The following is a 19,238-nucleotide window of genomic DNA, read 5'->3' as shown; positions in this document are numbered from 1 at the left end:
TGGGGGGGGGGGGGGGGGGGGGCGTACGCGAATATATAGATATGTTGTGATTTAAACGATTTAATTCGTCTAAGACAATTCTACACACACATACCTACACACACACACACACACACACACACACACACATTACGCGCGCGCGCGCACGAATTGAGTGAAGAGTTATGATGATCAAATACATATAATTTGGTCATGCAAGAATTTAATAAAATGGCATAACAGAAATATATTTGACAAATATTTATAATTTGTAATCAAAACTTTTCTAATGAAAGTATAATCAATTATATATAAAACTCCGATATAAATATAAAAATTAATAATATAAAATTGTAACTGGGAAAGCTTAACAAAATCTTGGCATTTTATGATAACTCATCTAAAAATAAGTTTTTATGATTCTATATATGCAAATTATTTATATATAAGTCGTAACATACATACATACACAAATTAATTATATCACCTTTGTAACTACATCTATGTATTGTGCATTTATGCGGAAATATATTATGACGTCTTTAGGGTTAAAAGGTGAGCATTGATCTATTTTTTCTTGTTAGACTTATTTTAATTTTATGTGTAGTTTATGCATTTGTATTATTGTAATAATAATTAATGCGACGTGTTATTTTATTTTATTTTAATTTCTTTGATTTAACTTATTTATAGCTTTTTTATGTAAAATGATTTACTCTTATCTATTTTATTCTCTACATGATATAAATACTTTGAAGAGACTTAATTGAAATTAGGCTTTTTATAATGTATATACTCGTGTTAAATTATTCTTTGAAGATTTTAAATCGTCTTATAAATTCAATCGAAGGTCGTTTTTGAAGAAAAGATAATTTTCTTTCAAAAGCAATAACTCACAAATAACGTTGATGAATATCGCGCGCGTGAATTTCCAGAGGATGATAACAGTTGTCACAAATCCAATCTTTAGCGCACAGGTAACAACGATTACTAGTAAGGAAAGTAATTAGGTTGCATCCCGTAACTCTGGCCTCGTTCAGCATTATCTCACTCATTTCTCTGGGATTCATTTTGGAGCATTATCGATAATAACTACCGAAATATTCGTTTTTAATTCCGTTGCTTATTTGTTCTTCGTTATTTCTTTATCTGTATATCACATTTTTTTATATATTTTCATATCACGTTATAATATTCATCTTTCGCTGAACATTTCATTTTTCATTGATTTTCCGTACATGGCACGTTAATGCAAGTAGAACCATCAGAAGACATATAGTTACACAGATATCATATCACGCGATAACGCCCCGCCTACTTTGTACCACAAGAGAATGAAGACTCAAGCCGAGTGTCGATCAAATCAACACGATATGCGGCCCTCGCACGCAATCAGTAATTGCTCTTAACATCTTGTATATTAACAATAATCCTAATAATATAATAATAAGGTCAAAAAATTCTCTAATTCTCTGAGAAATTTCGCAAAATATAATCATTTCTCTTGATTTAACTTCTAATTTATTTATATTTTTTACATTATGATAAAAATTATTTTTTGAAGAAATGGAGGATAAGTAGGTGTACTTAATCGTGGAATACTTTAAGTACTTATTTTACTTGCATTGAATGGATAATTTTGATTTTGTATCGGATGCATAGGATACACTCAGACTATCATAAAGTGATATACACATTACACAACATTCGTGTAGATGAAAAAGGTTTCGTAATAAGTTTCAATCAACGATGGAAAGATCGTGATTAATTGCGATACTGCGCGATAATGTACGCATCTTGTATTACGTATACTTCGTGGTACAATAATATACGTTTATTTACATTGATTTTTATTCGCATAATAAACATCCGTTTGTAGCAGGGTGCAGTTTGTTTTGTATATATATATATATAAATACATATTTAGGATACATTTAAATGTTATATTGTCGCGAAAGAATATAAATAAAAATTTTCAAAACATTGTTCTGACGCCCTATAAAAAGATATACAAAAGAATTATAATAAATAATAAGGCTTTTAAATTTTGGATTAATTAAAAAAATTTGAAGAATTATAATAATAAAATTGTTAAAATTCGAATTCATGTAATACATAAAAAAGTGTTGAAAAAAATCGTTATCATTAAGGCTTACCTTTCTGTTGGTCCAGTAGAATAACTGGAAGATTCTTCGCCAGATTCAACGCTATTAAAAGACGCACAGTTCATTTTTCTTTCTTCCCATTGTGAACGGACTTCATCCTGTACGCGTCTTTTCAATTCTTCGACTCTACGTCTTTCTTCCGAGATTACTTGACTCCCTGAAAAAATATTAATATTTTTATTTTTATTTATCCTTTTTAAAGTATAAAATGTATCATAAATTGGAATAATTTGTACCTTGTTTAGCTAAATGAAGCTGCCGATTTCTTTCGATTTCTTTCAGTGATTCGATCGTCTTTCTTCCTAAGCTACCTTGATTGTTTACGATGGGAGAATCATTAGTTACTCTGGAGATTCTGTCGAAGTCTTCTCTACTCGGGGATCGTTTTTCTTCAGAACATTCAGCAGAATTTTGGGCCAGATAGCCAAGCTCTTCATTTATCTCTCGTACTCTATTTCGAGCCTATCATAATTACAATCGTTGATTAATTAACTATTAGTTGATGAATTAATGAAATGATGAATTAATTAATAAATAATTAATTAATAAAACCTATGATACAGTATCCATTAAGACATAGCATGCAATACGAGATGTTTAATTAGCTTGATAATTTTGTTGTGCAGGAAAATAATTTTGTTGGAGGAGAGAATTTGTAATCTAATTTCATCCTGCTTAAACATACATCGATTTTAATGGATTAATATTTCTCATACTTATTTTATTGTTACTTTACTGACTTCTTCCAATCGCTTCAAATGCCCCAATTTCTGTCTCTCCAAACTTCTAGCCTCTTTAGTTGCCGTGTTCTTTGCTTCAGACCGCTGCGATTCCAGATGAGTCAGTTGCAATTTCCTGTTTTCGATCTTGCTTGTGAGATCACTCAAGTATCTGCAAAAACATGCACGTAATGTATATCTCGAGAAAAACTGAATATGATAGTTAAACGATTATAGTATACCTTTGTAGCTCTTCTCTCGTAGCTAATTTACTCGCCTCTTCTTCAAGATGATGAAACTCCAAATCTTCGAAAGCTTTCCTTTCGCTCTCTAAAACATCCTGCTGCACTGTTAACTTGTTAGCAATATCCAGCTGCATAATTTCATCTGTGCAATTGGTCAATTGTTCATCCAGTTGAACGCAAGCTTGCTGTACCTTTTGAACACGTTGTTTTGCTTCAGCTTGCAAATTCGAATGAGTCGCATTATCTTCTGCCATTTCTCTTTCCAGTTCATTTATTCTCATTTGCACCTTTATCTTCTCTCCTTCATCTTGCGTGAGCTTCAAGGATTCTGATTCATATTCCGCGGATACAAGCGCTTTCTCCAATTCAAGCTGTCAAATAAACAACATATTGATTTTTAATATCTTTGAATACTTATTTGTGCTAATTTTCTAAATCTAACTTTATCGAAAAATAAGACATTGGCAAGATAATTACTTACAAAATACATTGTTTTATTACTTCATAAAAACTACTTAACCATGGATAATCTTTCTTGTGCGAAAATAAATCAAACAATTACTCTTTTCCTTATGATGTTTTATTCTTGAAAAATTCAATTTTAGAAGTCCGTTCAAGTGCCATTATCTAAGATGAGAGGCATTCAACGGTTGAGTGAACGCTCGCTGTTATTGGTATATTTTTCTAAATCTACAATTCTGATTGGATAAACTAAAAGAATACACCAATAATAGCGAACGCTTTCTCTCGGAAATTTCTACGAAATAAAATTTCTACGAAATAATAAAACAATATATTCCGTAGTTTTTATTATAGTCCGTATTTTTTTATAAACTGATACCCCTATTTGACCTCGAAAATTTCTAAACATCGACTTATTTTATTTTTATGATTTCTTTATTATAATTTTTCTATTGATAAAGTATAGATTGGGACAAGTCAATTTGTTTTAAAATCAAAAATTCTTTTCAATTCGCTTTATTTTTGCATGAGAAATTAATTATATCATTATCATTACTACTGTTGCATTCTGAATTGGATTACACTAACATTAAATGAAAAATAATTAGAAATCAAAGAAATATGATACTATAAAAAGAATCTACAGGAAAAGATTAATGTGTATCTAAATATTAATTCGAGAAACGAATTTAAACATAGCTAACGAAGATTGAGTTTCCTTAGCATTCCCCTAGAGTTTGTCACTAATAATTTTATTATTTATCATATAAATATGTACAATTATTGTATACACACACACACACACACACACACGCGCGCGCGCGCACGCACGCACGCACGCACGCACGCACGCATGCACACATTATTATTATTATTATTATTATTATTATTATTATTATTATTATTATTATTATTATTATTATTATCTGACAGAACCAATACTTACAATTAGATGCCTTCCACATGCCCAGAAAGGGATAAAGAGAACATATAAATAACTTATTTAATATGTGATACGCGTAGTACAAGATAACAGTCACAAAACTATGAATTTATGTATTCAATCTTGCTTAATAATATAATAAACCAGAATAAAATAATTACCTCTCTACTAATTTCTTCCTCTTGAATTTCAATTTCAGCGACGCTCCTTTTCAAAGCATCCATATTACCAAGAATGTGCAATTTTTCGTTTTGCAAAAATTCTATGTATTTTTTCCTGTCTTCCTCTTCCAATTGCTTTCTCTCTTTGTCAGCTTTTACTTCATTGGACTTTGCGTTATCCTTTTCAGAATTGTTTCGCTTGGGAGTCACGTAGATTTCTTTGGATTTTGATAGCATAGATAATTGCTCGATCGCTTCAAGGAGATCATCATTCGATATGGCCAATTTATTTTCTATCATTTCGTACGAGTTTGACAATTGGCTGTTTTTCTTTGGCATGGAATGATTCTGATTATTATTCCGTGTCGTCGGGGATAATACGACGTTTTCATAAATACTTGCGTTCCCATTTTGCGTCGTTTGCGGTTCGATTTTTGCTCCGTTCAGTCGAATCGTTCCGTATGTGGACGATGAGCCTTTGGTATCGTCTTCAGCTTTCATGCAATTGCCTGTTCCAGCGATGTAACTACCGCTCTTTTTATTATTGTCAGTGCTAACGTTTTCATAGTTGCTGCCACGAGAAATTGAACCTGAGAAGCTATAGTTAGCATTCTTATTATGAACATTAGAATATTTCGCCGGTTGATTATTATTTGGTGTATTTGTATGTGGCGATCCTACGGAAGCATTACGATTTTCAACTTGAGCAGATTGATCTCTACGATTGGCGGACGAATTGCCATTTTGAAAAATAACTTTAGAATTTTGCACGGATACATTCTCGTATGAAGCACCCCAATTGGTTTGTTTGATAGTGTCAAAAGAAAAATGCGGTTGATTTTTCGATGGGCTCTTCGGACTATCGAAAGAAGTATAGCCGAGTCTCTTGTCACGCGGAAGAGATCCATTTGTTATAATCCTGTAAAATATTACATAAGTATACTTTGTTTGCAAGTAAATGGACTTAAAAGAAATATTTGAATATTTAATATTAATAAATTTCTATAAATCTCTTCCATTTTCTATCTCATGACACAAAAAAGACAAAGAAAATTATTAGAAAAAGAATTAATATAAAAGGAAAGCAAATAAAATGTAAATAAAATACGATAGTTACCGATTAGGTTGCCTCGGCTTTTCGATCGTGCTTTGTCTTTCGTATTCGGCACACATTGCCAAGATCTCTTCGAGCCTCATTTTCTCTTGCCTCTCGACCTCTTGCTCCCGCAACCTCTCTTCCTGCGCTTGTTTCCGCTTGGTCTCCGCTTCTCTGCGTTTATTCTCCGCGTCGGCTTGCCTTTCTCGCAATTCTTCGAGGGAGCAATTGCTACCGACACTTGGGGTAGGACTCTTGATCCTTGCGTAAACTCTTTTTTGCTCACTATATCTTGGATTCCGATTAAATGCTGGACTTGGTGGTAGAATTCGCTTAACATTTGGATTTGAGCCGAATCCGTGAGCGTTAGATGGCCTCAAGATTTCAACATTGGCATCTCCACTGGCGTTACAAATATTCGGATTCGATCCGTATTTTTCCAATTGTAGAAATTCTGTAGTAGTCGTTTTCGTGACGATAAGACTTTGACTCATGTCGAAATCCCTATCAACGAGATGATCAAGTTCGTTCGAACTCTGACAAGTCATACTTCGGGACATCAAGTCATCGCTTCGAGCGGTGACGATTTTTGGAGATGTCATTCCAACATATGGAGATCTCGCGTTTTTATTGTTATTCTCGTGATATGGTTTACATGTTTTTAAGTATGTTTCCGCCGAGTACATTCTAATCTGATTGTGATTCTGGCACTGCACGTTGGCTGCATTATTCGATCGAGGCGTACTGAGACGCGATTCTGATCGCTGACGAGTCTCGTCATGGTAAATGATTGAGTTCTGTGATACCGAATCAACGTTACCATTCATGGTGAAACCGTTCACCGGAGATTTCGTCAAGGATACCAGACTCGACGATCTTGAATGACCGAGGATTTGATCGGCTGGTACATTCGTTGTAAGAGCACCAGCAGGAAATACTTTCGGTGAAACACAATTGGTTCTGTTTTGCTTCGACAGCATCTCAAACTTAGTCAGCTTGCTCAGAAAACCCATCTCATCGTCAGAGCAAGAATTCCTAGGAGATTTTCGCGGTGCGACTGGTGGCTTTCGCTCTAAGTGATGATTTTCCTGCGGCTGGCCGTCAGGAAGAGCAAAACTTATCGGCGCCATTGAGATTCTCGAGTGGGGAAAGACAGATCGTAAGTGTTTAGCCTCGGCTGGATGATTGAAACGCATGTAGTTCGATCGACCTATCGATAACATACAACCTGAAACATTTAACGCCTTTTTATCTTTATAATAATTACAATAAATTTAAGTACATTCATAACTTTGATTTATATATTTTTTATTTTTTTAACCAAACGAATTTTAATACGATAAATAGAAAAAAAAAGTTATTTCTCACGCAATAAATATTGCGCTAATAAATAACGAGATGTTTCTCAAAAAAGATTATTTTTATCAATACAAAGGACATTCTTACTTTTTTAGGACATCTGCACGCCCACTGGTCACGGTCATTCGTATTTAGGTCAAGGTTTCTTACCTTGCGCGAGTCTCACTGGCGAATTTATCGCTACACCGTCGATGAACGTATTGCCATTTATGGGGAACAAAGTGACCACACCATTATTGTTTTCGATAGCACAATGCATAGATTCGACGCCGGTACCGGCCACCAAAATGTCCGCATCTCGGTTGGATCCAATTGTGATCTTACCTGTGTAGCAAATGAAAAAGGGAAAGAATAAATTTATTTCTCAAATGAGAAAAATCAAGAGACAAAAGTATCCAAATTTTTTTTGTTTTATAATAAATTCGGTGATATCGGAAGTCATTCAGTTTTGAGAAACAATTTCGAAAATTTTTCGAACGTAAAGAGAGATAAACAAGATAAAAAAAGCGATACGAAGAAGATCAGGAAACGTGACTAAATATCGCTTGCGCGCGTCTTACGGTTGAATGGAAACCAGGCGAGCGTGTATGCATTCCGATCGAAATTCTCGCGAGCTTAGTAACGCACTTTCCAACGTAATGTGAGTCACATTAATTTTGGCAAAGCCGTTCCCACGAGTATCAGAATATAAATATCGATATAATCGAATTCTCGAGCTTATCCGCGGAACCGTTTCGCGGAAACTTCGATTCCGAAGGGCATATGAAACTCGAGTTTACAATATTAATTTGAGTCTTCTGGGAATGTCAACGACCTGGCGGTCGCGGCCGCGACGAGGATGGCCGGATATATTCTTCACCCGATATACAGAATTTTAGTGTACACAATATAAATACGGAAGTGCGGAATTGAAGCGGAATATTGTCAAACTAAAATACACTTCGCTTCAAGTATAGAAATTTTATTATGCACTCTTGAAATCAAATTTGTTCAAATTAATATTTTTAATGATCTAAAAAAAATGCTAATAAACATTAATGCATACGGAGAGTAGTTGGGATTTTTCACAATCGTATAAAATCGATTCTCGATAGATTCACAAACTCGCATTAGTTTCTGTAAAATAATTCTATATGTGCTCCGTTCTACGCGACACGGGTAAATCGTGATGCATTCTACGAAGGACTGCAGTTATATTTAGTTTTAGCGCGGTCGTGCACTCTCTCGTTGCATTTTCGGTCTTTTTGGAAATGTGTTGGCCACGATGCGCGTTGTGAGGAATACATATAAGTATCCGATGGTACCTAGATGCACATAATATAAGCGACGATTGAGCTAATTTTTTCTCTCCCGGATGTGTTGTTTAGAATGTTTAGCATTCTCAAGAATATGCAGCATAATTAATTCATACGTTGATTAATTAAAGATATTTATTTCGAAAATACTTGCTTGTAAATCGCAGTTATTTATAATTATATCCAATCGTTAAAGTATAATAATTTTTTGTCGAAAATGTGACAATCTATTTAAATCATGCCCGATGAAGATGAGATTTCAAAGTTTGAATTTTGCTATGGAATGCATTATTTTAATCGGAGAAAGTTCCTCATGATTTCAAAATGAAATACGATCGTAAATTCCAAGGAGATGTGGTGTTCCGACACATACGTAAGCGAGCCGGTAGACAGACAGACAGGTGCACAGAGAAAAAGTGAAGTCTATGACGTTAGTGTCCCATTTTCAAAATTTCAATATGCTTCAATATAATTCAAATTTGGTTCTTGTCCAAAGAGTTCTAGAGTTCTTCATATTTTAGAAGTAATTCTCGCAATTAAATTTCAATTGATGAAAATGAAAAAATTTTAATTGACCTTTTTAACTCTTGGTTAGAAATTTTTCAAGTTTCTATGAATGAAAATTTTCAACTTATTATTTCATTTATTACTCTGTTTTATTATTCTGTTTTATAAATTAAATTTTATGGGAGCTATTGGACTTATAAATTTAGAAAAGCCTATTTCCCAATGGAATTATGTTATTCGGTTGTCCTAGTGAACGGAAGATAACTTCCTGTCAATCAATTTCATCCTACACATCCTATCTTTGTGCAAGTGTTACGCAGGTACATGCACATCCGCCCCTAAATTTATTCATATCAAATTCACACTAATCATTTATATTGTTTCTTGTTCTCTATTCTCCTCTTTCGATCTTTTATTCATTTGTTCCTTCGCTTAACAAAATTCAATCTTAAAGATTTTCTTAAAAACCACCTAAAATTATTTGGGGTAAACAAATTTTGATTCACGTCATTATCTTTCACGCGGTTGCATGACGCATCGACTATATTTAAGGTATTCTAAAATACACAAACTGTCAAATTCTTGTAATCGGTTATATCCCAGAATCCCTTTTCTTTCAAGTCACGAGTTAGTAGTAATTTAACTCCGTTATGATGTTGCCTGATGTGTTTGTTTAATCTGTTCGCCATTTTACGAACTGATATTAGGTCTGTGTTCAGTGGCTGAACTAATGTACTTTTGGAACTTAATATGAGATAGACATATGTTTGATATTTGACGAAAATGAGAAAGAGAATTCTAATGTAGTTTAGTGTAAGAATAAAAAATAAACTTATTGTTTCAGTTCACTACCATCACTTGTCTAATGAAACGCGCGCGCGCGCGCACGCACGCACGCACGCACGCACGCACGCACGCACGCACGCACGCACGCACGCACGTACGCATGCACGCACGCATTTTTTATCATTGTTATCTGTCCCAATATGTTTTTCTCACGATAATGCAAAGGACGAAAAAATATTATTCAATATTTTTGTTTCTCGAATTATTTCATTTAATAGTAGTAACTTCTATCAGTAAATTCGATAGCGCCGTAAAGTTTTATCAGTTTAAACAATGGTATTCGAGCCTTGGATTAAGAATACCGGATGAATCATGATTACGTGGCGATGAATTTATCTGTTGCTTCCAACCCGATTTAGTTTTGCTCATTTCACATAGATGATGAGAAAATATCTCGCGAATAGAAAAAAATTAACTGTATCTGTGTATCATTCTTTTGCTTTTAGATATGCGCTTCCGAAAATACATCTATTAAACTGGCACTACTGTCGCGCAATGAAATGAAACATAGATTGCACAAATTTAATGTTTTTTTTATTACTTTATTTGCGATGTTATTGCTTTTGGTCGTACAACTTAAATTTATAATTAGCACAGCTAAAAATCACAGAAAAAAATCGAAAATTAAATAAACGAAATATATCTCTTCAATGCTGTTCCATTTTCAAGTTTGTGATTCAGAAAAATCCCTTAATTACACTAACACAACATAAAATATTAATTTCATTAAATACTGATAAAAAAATTGAGAAAAAAACAATTTGGGATTGTCTTCCTAAAATGACTATATAATTATAGTTATTTGGATCATTTTTTATGGTAATTTCAACCATTTTTATGATTATAATAACTATAATTATTATTTAATATTATCAAATTATTTTTCAGCTTATTAATGATACCCATCGAGAATTTTATTGAATTTGCAAATTTAAAGAGTTTATTATATATTGACGCGGAGTATTTGGAGATAATTTTCGAAGGTTAAAAATGGGATAACGACTTTAGAATATTACGAATTGAAATAGAATATTACGTATTATAACGAATTAGAATATTAAGTAATAAAATCAGAAAAATGAAATCTAAAATTAGAAAAATATAATCAAGACATAACCGATAGACCTGGCGTTCAACTTTATCAAAAATAAAAATTAATACTGTTAGCTGTTTATACTTTGTTTGTACTTGTTTGTACCGATTATTATTTCGTTTGTACCTCAAACGAAATAATCCCATTTCGATATCTTTAAAAATGACCGACTTCCCCTCTTGGTGCATTTTCGAAATTTTAAAATCGCTGTGTCTCCGAACCCTTTGAAATACAAACGGGTACAAAAAAAAAACGATTCTCTTTCGAATGGCATAAATAATATTAAAAAATCTTAAAGTTGCGCGCTGGCCATTTTTTATTTTTCACTTTTTGTTTAACTGTTTGAGATACAAATGAAATAATGATCGGTACAAACAAGTACAAATGGCTTGCAGTATTTTTATTTTTGATAAAGTTGAACGCTAGATTCACATCGGTCAAAACATATTGTGTTAGGTGTAAGGTAATTGGGGAATGATTTTTCTGAATTAGGAATGATACAAATTAACTAATTAGAAACAAAAATAGTATTTAAGAGTTATTTCGCGCTTTTTAATTTTTGTATTCTTTTATTCTTAATTAAGAAAAATAAATCTGATTCTCGGTCAAAGCGAAGCTTAGTGCTGAAATATTTCAGAATGAATTTATATCCAATTCTGCAAACTGCGTGTCGAAATGTTTTTTTCTTGAAATGTAATCATGATCAAAACGAAAGTATAGTATAGTAATATATTGACAAGCATATAATCTTTTATACTAATAAGCATAGCATTCATAGAAGGATATTAATCATTTTTTTCTGTAGTTGCTGCTAACTTTAAACTTAAGTTGATACAACTATCATTTTTATTAAATTGACTAAAGTAATAAAATCTCAAATAAAGCAACAATTAGCAACAATTAGTAACAAAATAACATTAAATTTATATCTATGTTTTATTCGATTTTACTTGATTATTCTATAATGATTGTATCAGTCTAAGAGACGTTTTCGAAATTTAATACAATTAAATGTAAATATAGGTTGATTAAGAACTTCAACATGAAAAAACTGTTTGTCATTAAAGAAGAAAAAGAAATAAAAAAGCGCATATCGCATTTATATCTAACCTTCGGGTAGAGGATGCAAAGTCACGGCCGTCGACAGTCGACCGCTTCCCATGGAGACGAGATGCGGTGTTTCCGTTTGCACGCGTAACGCCCGACCCGTCTCGTGCACCTCGAGACTGGCGGCTGCTATGCTCGCCATACCTGCAAAACAAAAACATTCGTGATAAATGCGCAATAAATTAGCAGATGAAACGAAGAAATCGGTGATAGGAAACAACGATTTAGTTCCATTAGTTCTCGTGCAAACGATCCCATATCGTTTCTCGTTTACAATCTCGCAATCAATTGACTTTAATTGCCATTTATAAAAATGCAATGTTTGAAAAAAAAACGATATTTTTAATATAAAACGCTATATATCAAAAATTTTCACAAAATTACAAAAAATATGCAGTGGTTTTGCGAGGATTGAAATAGTTGACAGCTGTAAGAATTTGCATGCCCAGCTGGGGGACATCATTAAAATTACGCTCGATCGAACATATACCACCTATTGGGAAGAAGGTTTACCGAGCCTTATTATTAACTACAACGAACGACCTCGTCGAAGATTATGGCTATCGTTTCACAAGAGATCGATCCAGATGAGTTCTACAAGCGAAGCTTCACATTGGCGGATAAGAATAAGGAGGGTTGCCCAAAAAGAAAAAACAGGGACGAAAAACCGGTCTTTCTGAGACGGGAAAGGATTTTTCTATCTTCTTTTTTTTCTTTCTCCTTGTCCCATCATAAACTTAGTCTACAGGGGTTCTTAACCTTTTTGCGACCTACTGCATCTCTTCTGCAGAGATTTATGGTAATATTGCGCCTATATACTGAGATAATTTTATTAGTCAATCTTCATTTCATTATTTTGCTTGTACTAATAGATCCTTTCAGTTGAATGTAATATTTTATAAGATAATTTTATAATTAATAAATATTAAGATGAATTTAGAAAATTTTTGATTAAGCTAAAAATTTATCGTTGCAGTGTACGATGTACTTGCAGGCCGTTTATAGGGTTGTTCATCTCATGTGAAGGATCTTAACGAGTTGAAACAACTTTAATTAAGCACATTACGTTAGGCCGTCCCGTTGAACTTTGCTAACGCGTTTGACCACGAGGAAGTAATGTATTCCATTTGCAATTTCTGTATCATGTGCTTACACAGTGAAAACGCATAGAAATGCATAGAGGATGCATAGAATAATGTTCGGAATAAACATAATAATAAAATTATTTATTTTTTGCCAATTCATAAATGAAAAAGGAAAATTCTTAGAGATGGTTTGAAGTTTTTTTTAATTTCTAAAATAATTCTTTTATAATAATTCTATCTATATTTTATTAAATTAATACTAAAAAACTCAGAAATATCTTTGAAATAGAAACAAAGGAAAAATTTTTAATTTAAATGACTGAAGAATGAGCTTCTTTTAGTGATTCCACTTTACTATTGTTTGTAACATTCTATGAAGAATAATATTTTCATATACGAAATTTTAGTGGTTTACCCTTGTAGTTGATCGACTAAACGATTCATAGCGCTATACGGTCGTGTACTGCACCCACAATCTGCTTAAATTACACCTCCTCGGATTTCATCGGCGAGTAATTTAAAGCCAACGATTAAGACGTTGGGTTGCGTTGGATTTCTTAGCTTGAAGCTGAGATCTTTATGAGGAAACAGGAGTGTTATCATTATCTCTGGACTCTGCGTACATACTGGATATCGCGAAATCATCACTTTTCTTGCTAACGAAGATTGCTGATAGGTCAACGTTGGAAATCTGGTAGATCATCAGTTTATTTTGCAGCTCAATTTCATCGTCTGAACGCGCGAACGAATGCTCTTGGAAATCGTAATTGGATCGATATTCGCACTGTCTCTCTCCTGGTCGGAACATCATACTGGAGTATTTGATAAGATATCCGATAGTAACATATGCACACGCAATTTAATGAAACGCATTAAATCGATAAGAAAACATTTACTTTATTATAATTTTAAAGAATTAATAGTCGTGAAAGAGATGCTATAGTTCTAGAAAAGGCATTATCGCTAATACATTATAAATAGCACTTATTTAAAACCAGTCAAGGCATCGAAAGTGCAGGTGTATCGTCCTTGCGAGTTCGCTCTCGCGTGACTTCATTCCAACAGTAGACACCTGTCCATGTGCAGGTGAACTAATGATTAGTGGAAATGTACGAAGAGAATATATAAAAAGATTGAGAAATATTAAATTAATAATCCAAAATTAATCCATTAATAATTCAAATATCATAGAGGATAATATTGTATAACATAATAATAAAATTAGACCCACAAAAGACCCACAAAAAAAATACCCTCTGCTGGGGTGAAGATCTTATTCTTATGTATTTTGAGTCGCTGAATACGAATCTGACATCAAAATAGGACCATCCAGAGAAAATTCTTAATCTAGAATGAAAAAATGGGAAAAAATGGATCATTTTTTTCCCATTTTTGATCCATTTTTTCGCTCTAGATTGAAAATTTTTCCTGAATGATCCTATGGTATTTTGATATCAGATTTGTATTCAGCGACTTAAAATACATAAAAATAACTGTCTCCTTCCTAGTACAGGGTACTTTTTTTTGTGAGCCTGTGTTATTTATTATTATGTTAACTTGTGAATTATTATAAATAAAAAAAAAATTCTTGAAGATGATTTAGAATTTTCTAAATTTTTAAAAATAATATTACATATATTTCTGCGCCATTGAGAATTTTAATTATTAATTAAAAGCATAGAAATATTTTCAAAATAGCAAAGAAAATATTGATTTTAAGAGAGATAAAAAAGGAAACAAATAATTATTGAAAGATCTGTACATATAACATAAAACATTAAGAATCTTAAATAATTTTTTCAAAGCTAAACCTGGCAAATTGAAAATAAATGAGAGCAAATTCCTCGCAAATTTGCAGCGTCACCAGCTTCTGACAACATATTATCGCTTGCAAATACAGTTGGTACAACTTCATTTCATACCTCACAAATACCTCATTTCGTCCGTTTCTCGATGGTAATCTTTTTCTGCTGTATCAGTCTTTTTTGTATAAATCGAAAATATTCTTCATACCGCATAACAGGTCGTAAATCGTAGCGTAAGAGTTTAAGCACCTAAAGGTAGAGATACGAAAGAAGCAAAACTCGGCAGGCAAATGGCGAACGCAAATATTTACTCGTACACGAGACGATAGCACAATGATAACGTAGTTTTGATAAAAGCATGTAGCCACGCCTCTCGTGCAAATTATATTTAGGTATCTTAATTTTAAATTGGATTAAAACCATTTATATTTCTTGCAAAGAAAACACTTTCCACACTCACAACAAACGCAACAGGATGGAAAGGAATGTAAGTTAATTAATCGGGCCGCTGCCATCGACATATTTTTTTGGTAGAGCTTGTCTCAATGGGTCAACGGTTTGCTCTCTATTAGCGACAGTTAACGCGTTAGTATAAACGTTTACCGATGACGTCAGTTGCGCCACACGCGGAATGATTTACAAAGATGCCCCGCCATCCGCGACGCTTACAGAGATATGAACTTTATCTTTATCGTTTGTGAGATGGGAGGACCAACTTGATACTCGTTTAAAATACTTCTCTTATACTATCAACAAAATATTTAGAAAAGATTAGCAGTATGGTGTCAAGATAAGTTAAAAATGTAATAGTTATTATTATAAACTTCCAATAAATGAAGTCAGCATCTTCTCTCACAGTGAAACTGATCTCATTTATAAAGAGTGACTTGTGAAAATTTCAGTAGGGACGGTCGATAAGTTACAAAATTCTGAATTGAAAGAATGATATAAAGGGATTAGACGACTGGAAGTTACCCTTTCTTTGAGCTTTAAGCTTCGGATGTTGGTTTATTTACAGAAACCGTTTTAGCAGGAAGGAGCACGCTCGTGTCAGGTACCGATCGTAAGCACTCCGCGTCCGGCCCTATCCGCTTCGTTCCGTTCTGCCGCATATAGAACATCCGTTGCGGCAACTCGCATATGTGTAAGCTTCATGCGCGAAGCATCCCAACATTCTCATGCAATTTTGTCATGGTATGAAAGATTCAATTTCATGAATAACTTACTCTTACTTTACGTCCACGGCAGCTCCGAGGAAATATTATATTTATAAGGATCAGAAGTGGAAACACGCTTTTAAAATGCAGTTGCAAAAGATATTTCTGCACGCTCATATTAATTCTCTATCAATTCTCCGGATATTTAAAGATGTAGTTTAAAGATGTAGTCGATTGTTTGATTGTAAATTCTGATAGATAAATTTAAAATTAAATTTAAAAATAATAATGTAAAAATTAACTAAAATACAATTTAATATAGTAAAAATTCATTTCAAATTTTGATGTTATCGGATCGATTAATCATATATGACAGGATAATAGATCTCACAATTGTAAAAAGAAGAAACATTAAGATAAGTATTATATACAATAAGTATTATATACAATATTTCAAGACTAATCGATTTTGATCGGATGCATAGGCAATATAAATTGTACAATATGGATTAATGTGAATTCGATTTACAATGTCTGTTGCATTGTTAAGATAGCGATAAAAACGCGCATTAGTCTAAATTATATCTTATTATCTATTGGAAAAAAATTAATTGGTTCTAAAATATTGTAATATTTGATGCTTTTTCCTTTCTTACTTCAGATTTGTTATCTTACTAAGATTGATTAATTGATACGATGACTTCAAAATTTTTTGTTGTTAATTTTTGAAAAAACTTAGGGAAAGTCTGAAATTAGGATTTGGATTCTTAATTTGAGTATAAAGGGTTAATGTCTTTTGCAACAAACCGAATTTAAAATAAAAAACGCGAAATAAAATTTCCATTTTTAATCCATTTGTTAGATAGAAAAACGGAAAGATCATCAGAGTCTATATTCTTGAATCTATAATACGTGTAACGTTCTCTACAACACGAAATATTACAGTAATATTGCAATAATACTTTGAAAGAGTGCAGTGTTTCATAAAATATTGCTGCAATATTGTAGCACTATTTCTATGTCCGCTAAAATAAAATATTGCTGCAATATTCTGAGATATTACCGCAATATTTAGAGAAATAATGCTGCAACTTTATGCAACATTTTAATAATCCAGTTTTATTAATTGCTAAAATTGTTATTGTGTTTATCATCACATTTTAGACTATACACGACAAAATTATGATTAAAAAATATTCGGGAGTCCAGAAAGCACTCGAAAAAGTTTGGAAATCTCCAACTCAAGTTGGGAGACTTGCCAACTCAATTTGCATATTCTTTCTTGTAAAATATTTTCTTCTTACGAGAAGCGCGTTCATCTCCTGGTGAGGCCGCGTACTTACTATTGAATTAACACTGCAGCAATATATTGCAACATTTCCCACAAAATATTAAAAGTATAATGTTTCATAATGTTGCTACAATATTTTGTACTGTAGAGGATACACTGTAATCTCTGCGATATTTTTCGAGAATAAGGCGTTTGCCGAACCGTGTGATGGGTAGATGACCGCGTTTCGAAAGACGTAATAAGTCGTTTTTACTCTAAACGGCTATCACTCGATAAGGATCGAACTGTAAAATTTATCATGGACGAAAAACAGTTTGCCTGTAATTTATAACTTATCAACAGCTATATCGATATAGAGGCAATTGTCTAAATTTGCGGCAATTGATTTCAAGCGATGTAGAACGCGTAAAATCTAACGCGTCTAACATCTATAACGATTAATGATTTAAAGGAAAACAATCTAGAGCGAAGGAGCAAAAGCTGAGCTAACTCGGAAATACTAGTTCAATGTACGTAACTAAACGAAGAGATACACATACATATAATGTCATAGCTATTGCGTGACAATCGTTCGTGCGAACATTTTACGAATCATCAGTTTCGCTTGTCTGGCGGCGACATCTGCCTGGCAACCGCATCTTCCTCTCTGTCTGCTTCTTCAGCTTCATTTTTTATCGCTCTTCTCATATGCAGATCCTTTAGACAGCTTCCCATCGAGCTGCATTAACGCCAATGTAAAGATATCTTAAAGATATATGAGATATTATCGATGGAATAATAAAATATCTAGATGAGTAGTACAAAATAACTATTTACTCGTTCGCTTTGTATGTTTCGATTTTGACAAATGACTTAACAAGTTCCTTGCTGACAAGTTTGTTATAATATATTAATTGCTCCACTACAATTATTTTCTATACAAGTATTTCTATTTTTTTTAAATTTCAATTATTTATCTTAAAGTTTTGTTAAATTATTTATTATTTTTCATTATTTCCTTTTTTTTCTTTTTTTTTTTCTAAAAATTGTAACTGCGCGAGTATAAAGAGAGCGCGTAGGATTCTTTTTCATTTTCCACCCAAACAAAATTCCCACTCCTTTTTTGAATGACATTACGTGGGCAGAATCCGGCTTGTGTTGCACGCGCTTTATAATCGACATCGATTAACGCCGCGCCTTTCGGAAAATTTAAATGATATGTATTAGATCGGTTAGAATATTAGATAAAACCAGAGAGAAAGAAAAATACCGCCTCGTCACGATTCTCAAGGCAGGATTTTATGCTGTTGAGCAGTCAAAGCGAAAGTACTAGTAGTAGAAACATAAATCGTAACGAGTATAATGTAAATTATGTATTATTAAATATGTTTAGGAGATCTTTATTCTCAAGGTTGATCTACCGGCGTTACGAACCTTTTCAGAAACAGCAGAACGTGTTTAACGAAGTATAACTGGTTTTTCGAGCTGGTTCATATAATGCTTACTACATCGATTAAATTATTGATCCGCGTTTGCATTTCTTGGTTGTGCATCCCTGTCGCGTTGAAAAATTTCAACGAGAAATTTTTGTGTGGCGAAAACAGCTGAGAAATTTACTTTGCATAGCTGCAGCTCGGCATGAGAATGGCAACGAAGGGCGGAGAAATCGGCATGACGTAACGGCCCGTATAAAGGCAATAGAAATAAATGACGTTAAATTGTTGGGTGGTATGTTTTTAGCGGGTTCTACTGTCAGCATTGGAGAATGAGATAAATTCGAAGACGAGATCAAGACGAAGTTTGTGTACTTATACAGCGTCCAACGATAACTATTTTAGAATTACACTGAGAGAAATGATTTTGTTATAGGAATAAATCAAGGGAAAGCAAATGTGATATTTGTTAAAAAAATCAATCGATTAGTTACGATTGCAAATTAATTCG

General features: G+C 33.0%; 1 protein-coding gene across 3 annotated transcripts in view; it reads right to left on the bottom strand.

Annotated features, from left to right (window-relative positions):
* The window catches only part of LOC108686157 (pleckstrin homology-like domain family B member 1), a 28,552-nt gene that overhangs the window by 6,266 nt on the left and 3,048 nt on the right, over window positions 1-19,238 (bottom strand). For 2 of the 3 annotated variants that reach the window (XM_018191289.1, XM_018191291.1), the window contains exons 2-9: window positions 11,981-12,121; window positions 7,280-7,453; window positions 5,792-6,998; window positions 4,675-5,593; window positions 3,106-3,479; window positions 2,885-3,035; window positions 2,381-2,606; window positions 2,136-2,301 (exon numbers count right to left, since the gene is read on the bottom strand). In XM_018191289.1, coding sequence (XP_018046778.1) covers window positions 2,136-2,301; window positions 2,381-2,606; window positions 2,885-3,035; window positions 3,106-3,479; window positions 4,675-5,593; window positions 5,792-6,998; window positions 7,280-7,453; window positions 11,981-12,119 — 3,356 coding nt within the window. In that variant the 5' untranslated portion in view covers window positions 12,120-12,121. Of the gene's footprint in view, window positions 1-2,135; window positions 2,302-2,380; window positions 2,607-2,884; window positions 3,036-3,105; window positions 3,480-4,674; window positions 5,594-5,791; window positions 6,999-7,279; window positions 7,454-11,980; window positions 12,122-14,995; window positions 15,013-19,238 lie in introns of those variants that run through there. The other variant, XM_018191290.1, reaches the window with a different exon arrangement.

The sequence above is a fragment of the Atta colombica genome, unplaced genomic scaffold (genome assembly GCF_001594045.1).
Source record: "Atta colombica isolate Treedump-2 unplaced genomic scaffold, Acol1.0 scaffold164, whole genome shotgun sequence".
Classification (NCBI taxonomy): Eukaryota; Metazoa; Arthropoda; class Insecta; order Hymenoptera; family Formicidae; genus Atta; species Atta colombica.
Note: the sequence above shows the minus strand (reverse complement) of the source record. Positions and strands in the feature narration are given on the sequence as shown.